Below are 16,497 nucleotides of genomic sequence, written 5' to 3'. Positions count from 1 at the left end.
GGCTCCTGCTGAGCTTCTCCTCCCCCAGCACCCCCAAGTCCTTTTCTTCAGGGCTGATCTCAAGCCAGTCCCTGCCCAGCCTGTGTTGGTGCTTGGGGGGATTGCTGTGACAGGCAGGACCCAGATTCATTTGCTGTGTGGAGCTGTGTGCTGGAATCTGCTGTTTGATCCAGCCAGAGAAGGGTTTATCAAAGACAACTGCTCAGACAGTGATTTTTTTCCCCTTTTTTCTTCTTTTCCCCATTTCTTAGAGCACAGCCCTGCAGTCCAGGCTCCCCAGCAGACTCACACTCCAGGAACCCCCTGCCCCTGCACTGATCCTTCATGCCACTGAGCTCTCCCCAGAGCTGAAGATGCCTCTCTTCTTCCGCAAGAAGAAGCCCAGCGAGGATGCTCGGAAGCGCCTTGAGTACCAAATGTGCCTGGTAAGCAGTGCTGAGGCCTCCTCTGGATGGCCTGGGTGCCAGGAGACTTGTGCTGAGGCCACATCTTGAATCTTGGGTCCAGTTTTGGGCCCTTCACTCCAAGAAGGACATTGAGGGCTGGAGCAGGTCCAGAGAAGGACAACAAAGCTGGGGAAGGGTCTGGAGAACAGGGCTGGGGAGAAGCAGCTGAGGGAGCTGGGGGTGTTCAGTCTGGAGAAGAGGAGGCTGAGGGAGACCTCATTGCTCTCTACATGAGACCTGAGAGGAGGCTGGAGCAAGGTAGGGGTTGGTGTCTCCTCCCTAGTAACTAGTGATAGGATGAGGGGAAATGGCCTGAAATTGTGCCAGGGAAGGATTAGATTGGAGATGAGGAACAATTTCTGTGCTGCAAGAGTGGTCAGGGATTGGCACAGGCTGCCCAAGGAGGTGGTGGAGTCCCCATCCCTGGAGGTGTTCAAGAAACCTGTGGCCATGGCACTTGGGGCCATGGTTTAGTGGCCATGGTGGGGTTGGGTTGATGGTTGGACTCCATGATCTTAGAGAGCTTTTCCCACCCAAACCATTCTATGTTTCTGTGATTGGTACCTCCCTGTGTTACTGATCTCACAGGCTGCAGGGCCTCCTCCTAACATACACCAGATTCCTGCCTTCCCTGCCTCCCTTTACCTTCCCCTTTGTGCCACTTCCATCCCTCTCTGCCATTGTGGCTCTATGTAACATCCTCCACCCCATCAGCCAGCCACCATCTGGGACTCCATCTCTCCTTTTTCCTCTGTGCTCCGTCACTCTTTCCAGATCTCCCAGTTTGCTTTTCATGGAATCACAGAGCGGTTTGGGTTGGGAAAGACCTTCAAGATCCCCAGCAGGAGCAGGAGGCCCTGTGTTCCTGCAGGGTCTAATTCTCTGGGTGCATATCTTCTCTCTCCAGGCTAAAGAAGCTGGTGCTGATGACACTCTGGACATATCCAAATGTGAACTCTCAGAGGTATGTTCTCTACAGCTTCCAGCATTAGCTGACAGCTCTGAGGGCTCTGGCTGCTTCCTGTCACCATCTGGCAGACTCAGCATGGTGTCTGTGAGTCTTGAGAAGGAAACAGCCATGCTGTGCCCCTGCCTCTGCCTGCTGAGCTCTGCCTTCCAGATGAGGGCTGCCTCTGCTTCTTTTTAGAATCATAGAATCATGGAACTGTCAGGGTTGGAAGGGACCTCAAGGATCATCCAGTTCCAACCCCCCTGCCATGGGCAGGGACACCTCACACTGCAGCAGGTAGCTCACAGCCACATCCAGCCTGGCCTTAAACACTTCCAGGGATGAGGCTTCCGCCACCTCCCTGGGCAACCTGTGCCAGTCTCTCACCACCCTCAGGGGGAAGAATTTCCTCCTAACATCCAATCTGAATCTAACCACTTCTAGTTTTGCTCCATTCCCCTCCTCCCCCAGTCCTATCACTCACTGACAAAAAAGTCCCTCCCCAGCTTTCTTCCCCTTCAGGATCCCCTTCAGATCCTGGAAGGCCACAAGAAGGTCACCTCAGAGCCTTCTCCTCTCCAGACTGCACAACCCCAACTCTCTCAGTCTCTCCTCATAGCAGAGCAGCTCCAGCCCTCTGCTCATCCTCATGGCCCTTCTCTGGACACCTTCCAGCCCCTCCAGATCCTTCCTGGAACAGAGGCTCCAGAACTGGACACAGAGCTCCAGGTGTGGTCTCAGCAGAGTGGAGCAGAGGGGCAGAATCCCCTCCCTGCCCTGCTGGCCACACTTCTCCTGCTGCAGCCCAGGCTCTGCTTGGCTCTCTGGGCTGCAAGTGCTCACTGCTGGCTCCTGCTGAGCTTCTCCTCCCCCAGCACCCCCAAGTCCTTTTCTTCAGGGCTGCTCTCAAGCCAGTGGGACATTGCCTCTCCTACCTGATGCTTCCACAACATTTCTGTCCTGGGAATCCTTTTTCATTTGACAAGATGGGAGGGGCAAAGAGGTCTCATCCCCTCCATCAGTACCTTAGTAGGACTCTAGTTTGGGCCCTCATGGCCTAATTTTGCAAGTCATAAAGGAATTTGTCTGCCAAAGCTGATTGGTTCTAATCTTATAGCTACAAAGTCTGTGCTTCATTTTCTAAGTGAAAATCTCTGCTTCCAGGCTGCTGGCTAGGGATGGAAATCTCCCTTCCAGCCTGGTTTCTTCTCTGGCAGCCAACTAAATTGGGAAGGAGCTGTCTGCTGACTGTGAGGAGTTGGTGACAGACTGCAGGAGGAGACACAGCACTCCAACCTGGCAGCCAGGCAGTCCTCTGCAGCAGAAGCTCCTTTCTGTTTCACTTCCAGCTTTGACTCGTTGCCCTGTGCTTCTAAAACATGTTGGTACCTCTGTAACCTTCTGTCAGAGGGAGGCTTTGCCAAACAAGCTAACAGCTCCTGCACTGCTCTTTGGGGAGAGACTTGGGGCCATCCTAGAGAGGACAGCAGTATGCTGTGCAGTGTGAAATGGCTTTGCTGAGGCTTTGGGGTGTTCTGATCCAAAATGAGAAGCTGATAGCATCTTGTGTGTAGGTTGGTGAGCTGTGTGGGATGCTCTGCAAGGCAGCCTGGGCAAAAGGGTGGCAGAGAGAAGGTGCACAGTGAGGCAGCTCCATTCATAGCTGCAGCTGCTCTTGGATCCCCAGGGGTCCTTTTGGATTGGTACCACAAGACTCACAGAATCCCAGAGTGGTTGGGGTTGGGAAAGACCTCTGGAGCTCACCCAGCCCAAGCCCCTGCTAAAACAGGGCACCCACAGCAGCTTGCCCAGGAGCACGATGGCCAGGGGGGGTTGGAAGCTCTCCAGAGGAGGAGACTCCACAGCCTCTCTGGGCAGCCTGCTCCAGGGCTCCAGCACCAACTCTTGTCTTGCTGGTTGTGGTTTTAGCCTTTGTGGTTTCAATAAATAAAGCAGGCCACCACTTTGGTCTTACCTCTGCACAACAGTTTGGCTGACAGCAGTTCTGTGCCTGCAGAGCAGATTGTGGTGCTCAGAATGTGACAGGCACAGGCTGAACTTACTGGCATGTTCCTTTTAAGATCATAGAATCCTAGAATCCTTGGATTCTAGGGTGGAAAAGACCTTTAACATCATAGAGTTCAACCATCCTCTAGCTCTACCAAGGCTAGTGCTAAGCCATGGCCCTCAGCACCACATCTCTGCCTCTTTTAAACCCCTGTAGGGTTGGGCATTCAACCACTTCCCTGGGCAGCCTGTACCAGGCTTTGAGAACCCTTGCAGTGAAGAAGTTTCGTGTCCACCATAAACCTCCCCTGGGGCAGCTTGAAGGCTTTTCCTCTTCTCCTGTCACTTGTTCCATGGGTGAAGAGCCCAACCCCTACCTTGCTCCAGCCTCCTCTCAGGGAGCTGCAGAGAGCAATGAGGTCTCCCTCAGCCTCCTCTTCTCCAGGCTAAACACCCCCAGCTCCCTCAGCTGCTCCTCCCCAGCCCTGCTCTCCAGACCCTTCCCCAACTTTGTTGCCCTTCTCTGGACCTGCTCCAGCCCTTAGTGTCCTTCTGGAAGTGAGGGACCCAAAACTGAGTCCAGCAGTGCCCAAGCAGGATCACCTGTGGCAGGCCACACAGAAACACATCCAGGTGGGTTTTGAAAGTCTCCAGAGAAGGAAACTCCACAAGCTATTGACTGAGTCATCTCATTCAACATTAACTCACACAAGATGTGGACTTCTTCCCAGCCTCAGTCTGTTCTGTGCTGTGCACCACACTGTCATGTTGGGGAGAGCTGATTAAATCATAGAATCACAGATTGCATCAGCTTGGAAGGGAGCCTCAAAGGTTGTCTTGTCCAACCCCCCTGCAGGCAGCAGGGGCATCTCCAACTGGAGCAGGTTACTCAGAGCCACATCAAGTCTGACCTTGAATGTCTCCAGGAACAGGGCCTCAACCACCTCCCTGGGCAACCTGTTCCAGTGTCTCCCCAGCCTCACAGTGCAGAACTTCCTCCTGATGTCCAACCTGACTCTGCCCTGCTCCACTTTCAAACCATTGCCTCTTGTCCTGTTCCCACAGGCCCTTCTGAGCAGTCCTTCCCCAGCCTGCCTGATACTGAAATCCTGCTCTAAGGTCTCCCTGGAGCCTTCTCTTCTCCAGGCTGAACAGCCCCAACTTTCCCTGCCTGGCCCCACGGCAGAGCTGCTCTGCTGGAAGCTAACTGGGAGGTACCCTGGGCCAAAAGCAGAGGCCAGCAGTTCCAGTCTCAGTTGTGTTGTCATGACAGTCACTTATTGTCACTTTGCAGGTGGGTGCTGTGGGAGTGCTGCCAGAGATAGAATCAGGAGAAGTCTGACAGGGCTGTTTTTTAATTGCTTTTCAGGTTCCTTACGGGGCCTTTGCCACTTGTAAAGTCTTGCAGAAGAAGGTAAGGTGGCCAGCAGCAGTGCTGAGGTCATTCTGTCACTCTGCTCCAGCTCCTTGCTGTGTTTGGAATGGTTGGGTCTGGTCCTTTATGTGCTGCTGGAGAAGTTTGGTTCTAATGAAAATTTGTCCACTTGTGTGGTCCCCTCCTAGGGAGCCATCTGAAGAGGACTTTACCCCCTCTGAAGAGCTACCTTCTGCCAGGGGAGAAGGGCTGATGGTTTCTACCTTAGCCTGCCAGAAGCTAGCCCCTTCTTTAGATCTAGTGTGAAAGGTTTGACCTTCTGTGGAAATGTTATGATTGGAAGATTTTAGATGGTGCTCAATGAGCTCCTAAGCTCTTGTATAACCTCAACAGCTGTGCTTGTTCTAGGCATCAGCAGCTCTGTGGTCATGCTTCAGTGGGATTTTTTTTTTTTCGTTCTTCAATGGGACATTTTTTTCTGTTTTTTTCATTCTTCAATGGGACTTTTTTTTTTTCATTCTTAAATGGGACTTTTTTTTTCATCCCTCAATGGGACTTTTTTTTCTTTTTTTTTCATTCTTCAATGGGAATTTTTTTTCTTTTTTTTTTCATTCTTCAGTGGCACTTTTTTTTCATTCTTCAGTGGGACTTTTTTTTTTCATTCTTCAGTGGGACTTTTTTTTTTTCATTCTTCAGTGGGACTTTTTTTTCATTCTTCAATGGGACTTTTTTTTCTTTTTTTTTCGTTCTTCAATGGGACTTTTTTTTCTTTTTTTTCATTCTTCAATGGGACTTTTTTTTCATTCTTCAATGGAACATTTTTTTTCCTTTTTTTTCATTCTTCAATGGGACTTCTTTTTCTTTTTTTTCATTCTTCAGTGGGACTTTTTTTCATTCTTCAATGGGACTTTTTTTTCTTTTTTTTCATTCTTCAATGGGACTTTTTTTTTCTTTTTTTTTTTCATTCTTCAGTGGGACTTTTTTTTTCATTCTTCAATGGAACTTTTTTTTCTTTTTTTTCATTCTTCAGTGGGACTTTTTTTTCTTCTTTTTTTTTTCATTCTTCAATGGAACATTTTTTTTCCTTTTTTTTCATTCTTCAATGGGACTTCTTTTTTTACATGCTTCAGTGGGACTTTTTTTTTTTTACATGCTTCAATGAGATTTTTTTCCTTCTCAGGTGCTGATCATTCACACAAATAATCTGACATCTTTAGTTCCAAAGGCCTGCAGCCTCCTGAGCCTCCTAACTCTGAAGGTAATGCTAAGGGATTGCACTTAACCAACAAACGATATGGCAAACGGGCATAAATGAAAATGTTAGTAACCCTTTATTCAGGTGAAAAATTGCCCAAACTCATTAAATAGGATCCTGAGGAGAGGGACTTGGGGGTGCTGGGGGAGGAGAAGCTCAGCAGGAGCCAGCAGTGAGCACTTGCAGCCCAGAGAGCCAAGCAGAGCCTGGGCTGCATCAGGAGAAGTGTGGCCAGCAGGGCAGGGAGGGGATTCTCCCCTCTGCTCCACTCTGCTGAGACCACACCTGGAGGACTGCATCCAGTTCTGGAGCCTCTGTTACAAGAGGGATCTGGACATGCTGGAAGGTGTCCAGAGAAGGGCCACAAGGATGAGCAGAGGGCTGGAGCTGCTCTGCTATGAGGACAGACTGAGAGAGTTGGGGTTGTTCAGCCTGGAGAGGAGAAGGTTCTGAGGTGACCTTCTTGTGGCCTTCCAGTACCTGAAGGGGGCTACAAGAAAGCTGGGGAGGGACTTTTTAGGCCATCAGGGAGTGACAGGGCTGGGGGGAATGGAACAAAGCTGGAATTGGGGAGATTCAGACTGGACATGAGGAAGAAGTTCTTCCCCATGAGAGTGGTGAGAGCCTGGAATGGGTTGTCCAGGGAGGTGGTTGAGGCCCCATCCCTGGAGGTGTTTGCAGCCAGGCTGGATGAGGCTCTGGCCAGCCTGCTGTAGTGTGAGGTGTCCCTGGGCATGGCAAGGGGGTTGGAACTGGATGATCCTTGTGGTCCCATCCAACCCTGACTGATTCTATGATTCTTGCATGGTTAGAATCTAGATTTACAATGGGAATGTGCAGTCTTTGGGCAAAATACAACAACTCTGTGCAAAGTGGGAGGAAATAACACGGGAAGAGAAGGTCCCTGGGAGCAGGTAGTGCTCAGTCACAGCAGGGGGGAGGCTCGATCAGACCCTTGAAGCCTGAGAGGCAATTAATTACTCACAGCTGATTCTACCCACGTGGGGAGTGCTGCTGCTGCTGTGTTAGCTATGAGGCTTTTGAGGCTTTGGGGTGCTCTAATATGGCTCTGGCACAGCAGGTTGCCAGCAGAACGGTGCCACAGGGTCTCAGGCTAGTCTGGCTTCAGCAGACAGCGGGTGGTTTACGACGCTTCTTCGTGAGGGGCACCTGCTTTGTCCTGGGTGAACTGAGGCATGGCATGATTCCAGTGGCAAGGGGAAGCAGGCTTGGCTCCTAAGCTCCTGGCTTCTCCAGCCTGCGGTGTGTGGGCTCATGGCTTTATCCCAGGCTTTGGACCAGGCACTCGAGGCAGGGCAGGGCAGGGCAGGGCGACTCGGGGCAGCTTCGTGTGAGATGGGTCCAAGAAGGCAATTGAAGCAGGCGTTGAGCAAGGCTTGAGCAAGGTTTAAGGGCAAGGAGAAGGGGACTACAAGTCAGCCTGTGTAGATATCTCACCTGAGATCCATTTGGGCTGACAGGGGCAACTGAAGCCAGCATACAGCTGCCCAGTGGAAATGGGTCTGCCAGGTTGTGGCCATAAAAGGCAGAAACAAAAGCCTTGTTCCTGGGGGAGCAGTGGTCAGCACACCTGCTCTTATCCTGGGTAAGCAACTTGTTTACCAGACATGCAGGGGGCCTGACCCCTTTGTTGCTCTGACTGTCTGCAGGACAGAGTGGGGAGAGGGGGACCATGTCTAGACACCTTAGAGCCTGCCTGGGTTTGTGCTGGGCCTGTTTTGGCCCTACCATGACAGGTAATTGTGATCCCAACAGGCAGTCTGCAGCCACTAAAACACCCTGGCCCAAAGCAATCCCTCCTGGCTGAGTGTGAAGCAGTAACAAGGAGTGAAACCTGCACCTCCTGGGTTTACCTCCTAGTAGTCCTAGCAGTCACTGAGCAGTTTGTATAAAATCATCATCAGTCCCAGGACTCTTTCATCCTTTTCAGAATCCTACACTCCCCCCTCAACAGCCTCAGTCAGGGCTGAGTGTGTTACAGAATCATAGAACTGTCAGGATTGGAAGAGACCCCAGGGATCCTCCAGCTCCAGCCCCCTGCTATGGGCAGGGACACCTCACACTAGGTCAGGTTGCTCACAGCCACATCCAGCCTGGCTGCAAAAACCTCCAGGGATGAGGCTTCCACCACCTCCCTGGGCAACCTGTTCCAATCTCTCACCACCCTCATGATCCATCTCCCCTCTGCTCTGTTGGGTTGCTTAGGATCAGAGAATGGTTTGGGTTTGAAGGCACCTTAAATATCATTGAGTTGCAACCTTCCTCCCATGAGCAGGGATACCTCCTACAAGCCCAGGTTGCTCAAGGCCTCATCCAGCCTGGTTTTGAACACCTCCAAGCTTGGAGCCTCCACAGCTTCTCTGAACAACTTGTCCCAGGACCTCACCACCCTCAAGGGGAAGAATTTCCTCCTAATGTAAATGGAGCTTTCTCCAGCTCAAAGCCATTTTCCCTCATCCTGTCACTCCCAGCCCTTGTCCAAAGTCCCTCCCCAGCTCTCCTGGAGCCCCTTCAGGTACTGGAAGGCTGCTCTGAGGTCTCCCTGGAGTCTTCTCTTCTCCAGGCTGAAGAGCCCTAACTCTCCCAGCCTGTTCCCACAGGGGAGGTTCTCCAGCCCTCTGATCATCTGAGCCTCTGGACCTGTTTCAACGAGTTCAGGTTCTTCTTGTGCTGGAGATTCCAGAGCTGTGCCCAGCACTGCAGGTGAGGTCTCAGCAGAGCAGGGCAGAGGCAGAATCCTCTCCCCACCTAACTGACATGGGAATGAAGCAGGTGCTGGGTGCCTGTGTGTGAGGGGCTCTGTCTGTTGTAACAGACACATAAATGCTGAGGGCTTGCAGCTCCACCACCTTCATGCTGTGTGTGGTTCCACAAGAGGCAGAGTCATAGAATCATAGAGTCACAGAATCATGAGTCGTAGAACCATGGAGTCATAGAATCATAGAGTCATAGAGTAATAGAATTATAGAGTCATAGAGTCATAGAATCATAGAGTCAGAGTCATAGAATCACAGAATCATACAATCAGAGTCGTAGAATCATAGAGTCGTAGAATCAGAGAATCATAGAGTCATAGAATCAGAGAATCATAGAGTCATAGAATCATAGAGTCAAAGAATCAGAATCATAGAGTCATGGAATCATAGAATCATAGAGTCATAGAGCCATAGAATCATGGAGTCATAGAGCCATAGAATCATGGAGTCATAGAGTCATAGAATCATATATTCATAGAAGCATGGAGTCATGGAGTCATAGAGTAATAGAGTCATAGAATCATAAAGTCATAGAATCATAGAGTCATAAAATCATAGATTCAGTATCAAAGAATCATAGAGTCAGAGTGATACAATCATAAACTCATAGAGTCATAGAGTAATAATATCATAGAGTCATAGAAGGATGGAATCATAGTATCATAGAGTCATAGAATCATAGAATTAGAGTCAGAGTCGTAGAAACATAGAATCATAGAGTCATAGAGTCACAGAATCAGAGTCATGCAATCATAGAGTCACAGAGTCATACAAGCATAGAATCATAGAGTAATAGAGTTAGAGAATCATAGAGTCATAGAATCATAGACACATAGAGTCATACAGTCATAGATTCCAAGAATCATAGAGTCATAGAATCAGAGTCATAGAATCATAGTTCTAGAATCATTGAATCATAGTCATAGAGTCATAGAATGACAGAGTCATAGAATCATAGAGTCATAGAATCAGAATCATAGAGTCACAGAATCATACAGTTATAGATTCATAGAACCATAGAATCAGAGCCAGAGTCATAGAATCATAGAGACATAGAGTCATGGAATCATAGAGTCATAGAGTCGTAGAATCATAGACTCATAGAATCATGGAATCAGAGTCAGAGTCATAGAGTCATAGAATCATAGAGTAATATATTCATAGAATCACAGAGTTATAGAGTCATGCAATCATAGAATGATAGAATCATAGAGTCATAGAATCATAGAGTCAGAATCATAGAATCATAAAGTCATAAAGTCATAGAGTCATAGAGTCAGAATCATAGAATCATAAAGTCATAAAGTCATAGAGTCATAGAGTCATAGAATCATGGAGTAAGAGAGTCATAGAATCAGAGAATCATGGAGTCATAGAATCACAAATCATAGAATCATGGAATCATAGAGTCATAGATTCATAGAGTCATACAATCATAGACTCATAGAAGCATGGAGTGATAGAATTATAGTGTCATAGAGTCATAGAATCATAGAGTCATAGAGTCATAGAATATTGTAATCATAGAGTCACAGAATATTGTAATCATAGAGTCACAGAATCATAGAGTCATAGAATCATAGCATCATAGAGTCATAGAAGAATGGAGTCATAGAATCATAGTGTCACAGAATAATAGAGTCATAGAAGCATAGAATCAGAGTCAGAATAATAGAATCACAGAATCATAGATTCATAAAGTCATTGAGTCATAGAATCACAGAATCATGGCATTGTGGAGTCATAGAGTCATAGAATCATAGTGTCATAGAATCACAGAATCGTAGAGTCATAGAGTTATAGAATCATAGAGTTATAGAATCATAGAGTCATAGAATCAGTCATAGAGTCATAGAATCATATAGTCATAGAATCATAGAATCATAGAGTCATAGAATCATAGCATCATAGAGTCATAGAGTCATAGAATCATAGAGAAATAGAGTCACAGAATCATAGCATCATAGAGTCATAGAGTCATAGAATCACAGAGTCACAGAATCATAGAGTCATAAAGTCATAGACTCATAGAGTCATAGAATCATAAGAGTCATAGAATCATAGAATCTTAGATTCATGGAATCATAGAATCATAGAGTCATAAAATCATAGAGTCATAGAATCATGGAATCATAGAGTCATAGAGTCATAGAATCATAGAATCATAGAGTCATAGAATCTTAGAGTCATAGAGTCATGGAATCATAGAGTCAGAGAATCATAGAGTCACATAGTCATAGAGTCATAGAATCATAGAGTCATAGAATCATAGAATCATAGAGTCAGAGTCAGAGTCATAGAATCATAGAGAAATAGAGTCATAGAATCATAGAGACATAGAATCATAGCGTCATGCAATCATAGACTCAGAGAGTCTTGGATCATAGAATCATAGAGTCATAGAATCATAGAATCCTAGAATCATAGAGTTGTAGACTCATAGAAGCAGAATCATAGAGTCATAGAATCCTAGAATCATAGAGTCATAGAATCAGAATCATAGAATCAGAATCATAGGGTCATAGAATCATAAAGTCATAGAGTCCTAGAATCATAGAATCTGTCTGAGTCAGAGAATCATAGAATCATAGTCATAGAATCATAGAATCGTAGTCATAGTATCAGAGAGTCATAGAGTCAAAGAATCACAATCATAGAGTCATGGAGTCATAGAATCATTATGTCATAGAATCGTAGAGTCATAGAGTCATAGAATCATAGAATTATGGAATCATAGAGTCATAGAGTCATAGAATCATAGAATCATAGACTCATAGAATCGAAGAGTCATAGAATCTTAGAATCATAGAATCATAGAGCCTAGATTCATAGAATCATATAGTCATAGAATCAAAGAGTCATAGAATCATAGAGTCATAGATTCATAAAGTCATAGAATCATGGAATCATAGAATCATAAAGTCATAGAGTCATAGAATCATAGAGTCACAGAGTCATAGAATCATAGAATCAGAATCATAGGGTCATAGAATCATAAAGTCATAGAATCATAGAATCTGTCTGAGGCAGAGAATCATAGAATCATAGTCATAGAATCATAGAATCATTGTCATAGAATCATAGAATCATAGAGTCATAGAATCAAAGACTCATAGAATCTTAGAATCATAGAGTCATAGTTTCGTAGAGTCATAGAGTCATAGAATCATAGAATCATAGAGTCATAGAATCATAGAATCATAGAATCATAGAATCATAGAGTCATAGAATCAAAGACTCATAGAATCATAGAATCATAGAATCATAGTTTCGTAGAATCATAGAATCATAGAGTCATAGAATCATAGTCATAGATTCATAGAGTCATAGATTCATAGAGTCATGGAATCATAGAGTCATGGAATCATAGAGCCATAGCATCATAGAGTCGTAGAATCATAGTATCATAGAGTCATAGAGTAATAAAGTCATAGAATTATCGAGTCATAGAATCATAGAGTCATAAAGTCACAGAATCATAGAATCATAGAATCAGAATCATAGAATCATAGAGTGATAGAATCATTGAGTCATAGAGTCATAGAATTATGGAATCATAGATTCATAGAATCATAGAATCATAGACTCATAGAATCATAGAATCAGAATCATAGAATCATAGAGTGATAGAATCATTGAGTCATAGAGTCATAGAATTATGGAATCATAGATCATAGACTCATAGATTCGAAGAGTTATAGAATCTTAGAATCATAGAATCATAGAGCCTAGATTCATAGAATGAGAGTCATAGAATCAAAGAGTGATAGAATCATAGAGTCATAGATTCATAGAATCATTGAATCATAGAGTTATAGAATCATGGAATCATAGAATCATAAAGTCATAGAGTCATAGAATTATGGAATCATAGAGTCATAGAGTCATAGAATCATAGAGTCATAGAATGTTCCAGGCTGGAAGGGAACTCCAAAGGTCATCCAGTCTTATCCCCCTGCATCCAGCAGGGAGATCCTCCAGTAGATCAGGCTGCCCAGGGCCTTTTTGTACCTCACCTTGAATATCTCCAGAGAAGGGGCCTCAACCACCTCCCTGGGCAACCTGTTCCAGTGTTCTACCACCTTCATTTGTTCCTGATATCCAATCTAAATCTGCCCTTCTCTAGTTTGAAGCCATTGTCCCTGGTCCTGTCACCACAGTCTCTCTCATCCTTCCTGTATGCCCCCCTCAGGTACTGGAAGGCCTCTAAGGCACTCCAGCAGCAACCCTCTCCCCAGTGAGGAAGGTCTCCAGGGGCAGTCCTGCCCTGTCCCTGTGCCAGCACTGGTGTAGGAGCAGTTCTACTCTCTGACCAGCAGAAAATGGCTTTTCCTGCCAGGCTGGCTCCATGGAGGTGATTTATCCAGTTTGCTTGATACAACAGCTGTCTTGGTGCCACTGATCTGCCTGGATTTTTGTTTGTTGGTTGATGCACAAAGGCTTGAGATGTCAAAAGACCTACCAGAGCTAAGTGCCTGTGTCTCCTTGAAAACTTAAGCTGCTTTACAAAGCCCAATGGAAAAGGAAGCATTGTTCAGGGGTAGATAATTGACAACCTTCCATTCTTGCACCATGACTTCTTTTCCCAACCTTGTCTGAGGAATCCTTCTGCTTTTCCAGGTTCTAGACCTTCATGACAACCAGCTGGCATCGCTTCCTGATGATATTGGCCAGCTGACATCTCTTCAGGTAAAAGATCTACATCCCAAGTGTCTGCTACAGGACAGCAGGAACGTGGAGTTACTGCTGCTTGCTTCCTAACTGATCACAGCTTCAGTGGTGGTGCTCATCTTGTCAGAGCATCTCACTGACTTGGCTGGCACTGTTGAACTGACTTGTGGCAGAGGGGGAGCAGAAGAGCAGCAGAAGTGCAGGCATGGTGAATGATGAGGTCCCAGCTTGGTGCAGGAGAAGAGCAGGAGAAATGCAGGCATGGTGAATGATTCAGTCATAGAATCATAGAATGGTCTGGGTTGGAAGGGACCTCCAAAGCTCATCCAGCCCAACCCCTTCTGCAGTCAGCAGGGACATCCTCTACAAGATCAGGTTTCCCAGAGCCCTGTTGAGCCTCACCTTGAATATCTCCAGGGATGGGGCCCCAATCACCTCCCTGGGTAACCTGTTGCAGTGTTCCACCACCCTCATAGTGAAGAACTTGTTCCTAACATCCAATCTAAATCTGCTCTGCTCTAGTTTGAAGCCATTGCCCCTGGCCCTCTCACTGCAGTCCCAGCTTGGTGCAGGAGAAGGGCAGGAGAAGTGCAGGCAATGCTGAATGATGCAGTCCCAGCTCAGTGCAGGGGCTGCCAGTCCAGACAGCTCACACTGCCAAGCAGGTGCTGTGAGCAAGCTGAACTGGAGCTTCCAGTCCCCCGGGTTTCCCAAAATCATGAGGGTTTTACCACTCTTCCTGGTGTGGTTATGTTGAGAACTCAGTGCAGCCTGCCACAGTGCATGCTGAAGGTCCCCTCTGCTCAAGGTGCAGCTTTAGGTCCACTGCTTCACCAGGGGTGCTAGAGCCAGGGGAGCTCTGCCCTGGAAGCAAGGACATTCTGCTTCCCAGTTCCTACAGCTGTTGGTTGTGAAGAGGATTTGTCAGTGCATGTGGTGGGTAGGTCACAGAATCACAGAGTATCAGGGGTTGGAAGGGACCTCCAAATATCATCCAGTCCAACCCCCCTGCCAGAGCAGGGTCACCCAGGGCAGGTCATACAGGAACACATCCAGGTGGCTTTGAATGTCTCCAGAGAAGGAGACTCCACAACCTCTCTGGGCAGCCTCACAGTGACAAAGTTTCCCCTTCTGTTCCCCTGGCACCTGCTCTGCTCCAGCTTGCCCCCAGTGCCCCTTGTGCTGTCCTTGGACATCCCTGAGCAGAGCCTGGCTCCAGCCCTGCACATCTTTATCCCCAGCAATAAGGGCAGCCCTCAGGCTCCTCTGCTCCAAGCTCCAAGCCCCAGCTCCCTCAGCCTGTCCTCACAGGAAGATGTTCCACTGCCTGCAGCAGCTTTGTGGCTCTGGGATGGATTATCTCAAGCAGCTCCCTGAGGTCCTCCTTGAACTGAGGGGCCCAGAACTGGACACAGATGTACCCTGTATCCAGGGCTTCTGGAAAAGGACATTCTTAACCCCCCAAAAATATTGTCTAAAGCCAATTTCAACTTATCCTTCTGGGCCTGAAAGTAGCCCCAACAGCACAGATGAGTAGAAGACCTGAGACTTGCTTAGAGGATATCTTGAATGTCGTTTTCTGTTAATACCTTAGGTCCTAAACCTGGAAAGGAATCTTTTGACATGTCTTCCACAATCCATAGGAGACCTTGCCCAGCTCCAGCTGCTCAATGTGAAAGGTAAGGGACATGTTGCTCTTGGTGCTCTGGGCTGTGTGGGAGCTGCTTTAGTCATTAGTCCTTTTAACCAAAGCAAGCACTGCATGGTCTGCACTGGGAATTGCTAAGGAGGAACACAAGAAAGGTTAAACGAATTCAAAATTGTTGGGCAAGGCAGAAGAAATCACCTAAGCTGTAAATGATTCCTGCAGGTTCCCTGAGTTATGTGGGGCTGCTGGGCTGCTCCATAGCAAATGGACAAGCTGCCAAGTCTGACCCAAGAGCCAGGAGCTGAACTGCTCTGCCCAGTGGTTCAGCTCCTGCTCTTGGGTCAGACTTGCTTCAGGTGATGTTTTCCAATCCAGCTCATTGCCCTTTCTCAAAGGAGAAGGTTTTGGGTCATCATGCCCCATCTCAGCAGCTGAGAGCTCCCTTGTGTGCCTGCCTGGGGACAGCATTTCACAGCCCAGCTGCCCCAGCCCTGCGGTGAGGGGTGCTGAGGACTGGCACACATCTTCCTCCTGGAGACCCACCTCGAGCTGTGAGTGTGGTGTGTGTCCTGCTGGAGGACACAGGGCTTGTGCCCCTCTGCATGGTGCTTTAGAGCAGCCTAAGAAATGTGTCTGTGCAGACTCAAGTGTCAGAAGGTTGGTAGGCCTTTGGCCCAGGATGTGCCCATCTTCCAGGTGCACTGTGTCGTGAACTGGGGGAACAAGAGCCTTTGTTACAGGGAGCTGTGGGTGAAACAGGGAAGGGAATGGAGGGCTGGGAAGTGCAGCTGAGTTTATTGCCACATCTGGCTGCAGCACCTGGCTTCTGAGCCTTGGCACCAGAGGGAAGGAGACTCCATGTGCTGAATATTCTCCTGATAGCACAGATCCAGCCTGTGGCAGTCGCCCCAGATGAGGCCCTTTTGGCAGGAGGAGCCACTGCTGGCCCCGTCTGCACTTTGCTCTCCATCTCCACTTGCCTTGGTGGGCACCGACAGCCTCTGGAGCCTGCCCCCTGGCAGTTCGTCCCTCTAGGAGAGCACAGAGCAGGCTGCGCGCACGTGGCCAGGGCTGCAGCAGAGCAACCTCGCTGGGCGCTGCTGGGCCTGGCGTGAACGACTTCTGTCCCCAGGGAACAGGCTGAAGGAGCTGCCTGGCACCGTCAGCGGCTGGCGCAGGCTGCGTGCCCTGGACCTGAGCGAGAATGCAGTGAGGGCACTGCCGCGGCTGCTGGCACACGTCCGCACGCTGCAGGTACGCGGCCAGCCCTGCCCCTGGGCACAGCTGCTAGGCTTTGCCCCTGCCCCTGCGCCTGCTCCTGGGGCCTGATCCTGGGCCCTGCCTCTGCCCCTGGGCCCTGCTCCTGGAC

The 16,497-nt window shown here is 47.9% G+C and overlaps 1 protein-coding gene across 3 annotated transcripts in view; it reads left to right on the top strand.

The window, feature by feature from the left end:
* The first annotated feature begins 353 nt into the window (after positions 1-353).
* LRSAM1 (leucine rich repeat and sterile alpha motif containing 1) overlaps positions 354-16,497 on the top strand; it is a 39,264-nt gene continuing 23,120 nt past the window's right edge. For all 3 annotated transcript variants that reach the window (XM_054393328.1, XM_054393327.1, XM_054393326.1), the window contains exons 1-7: positions 354-425; positions 1,354-1,410; positions 4,772-4,816; positions 5,958-6,035; positions 13,430-13,498; positions 15,075-15,159; positions 16,261-16,382. In XM_054393328.1, the coding sequence (XP_054249303.1) occupies positions 354-425; positions 1,354-1,410; positions 4,772-4,816; positions 5,958-6,035; positions 13,430-13,498; positions 15,075-15,159; positions 16,261-16,382 (528 nt within the window). The remainder of the gene's footprint in view (positions 426-1,353; positions 1,411-4,771; positions 4,817-5,957; positions 6,036-13,429; positions 13,499-15,074; positions 15,160-16,260; positions 16,383-16,497) is intronic.

The sequence above is a fragment of the Indicator indicator genome, chromosome 28 (genome assembly GCF_027791375.1).
Source record: "Indicator indicator isolate 239-I01 chromosome 28, UM_Iind_1.1, whole genome shotgun sequence".
Classification (NCBI taxonomy): Eukaryota; Metazoa; Chordata; class Aves; order Piciformes; family Indicatoridae; genus Indicator; species Indicator indicator.
The sequence above is the reverse complement of the archived record's forward strand: the minus strand, read 5'-3'. Positions and strand labels throughout refer to the sequence as shown.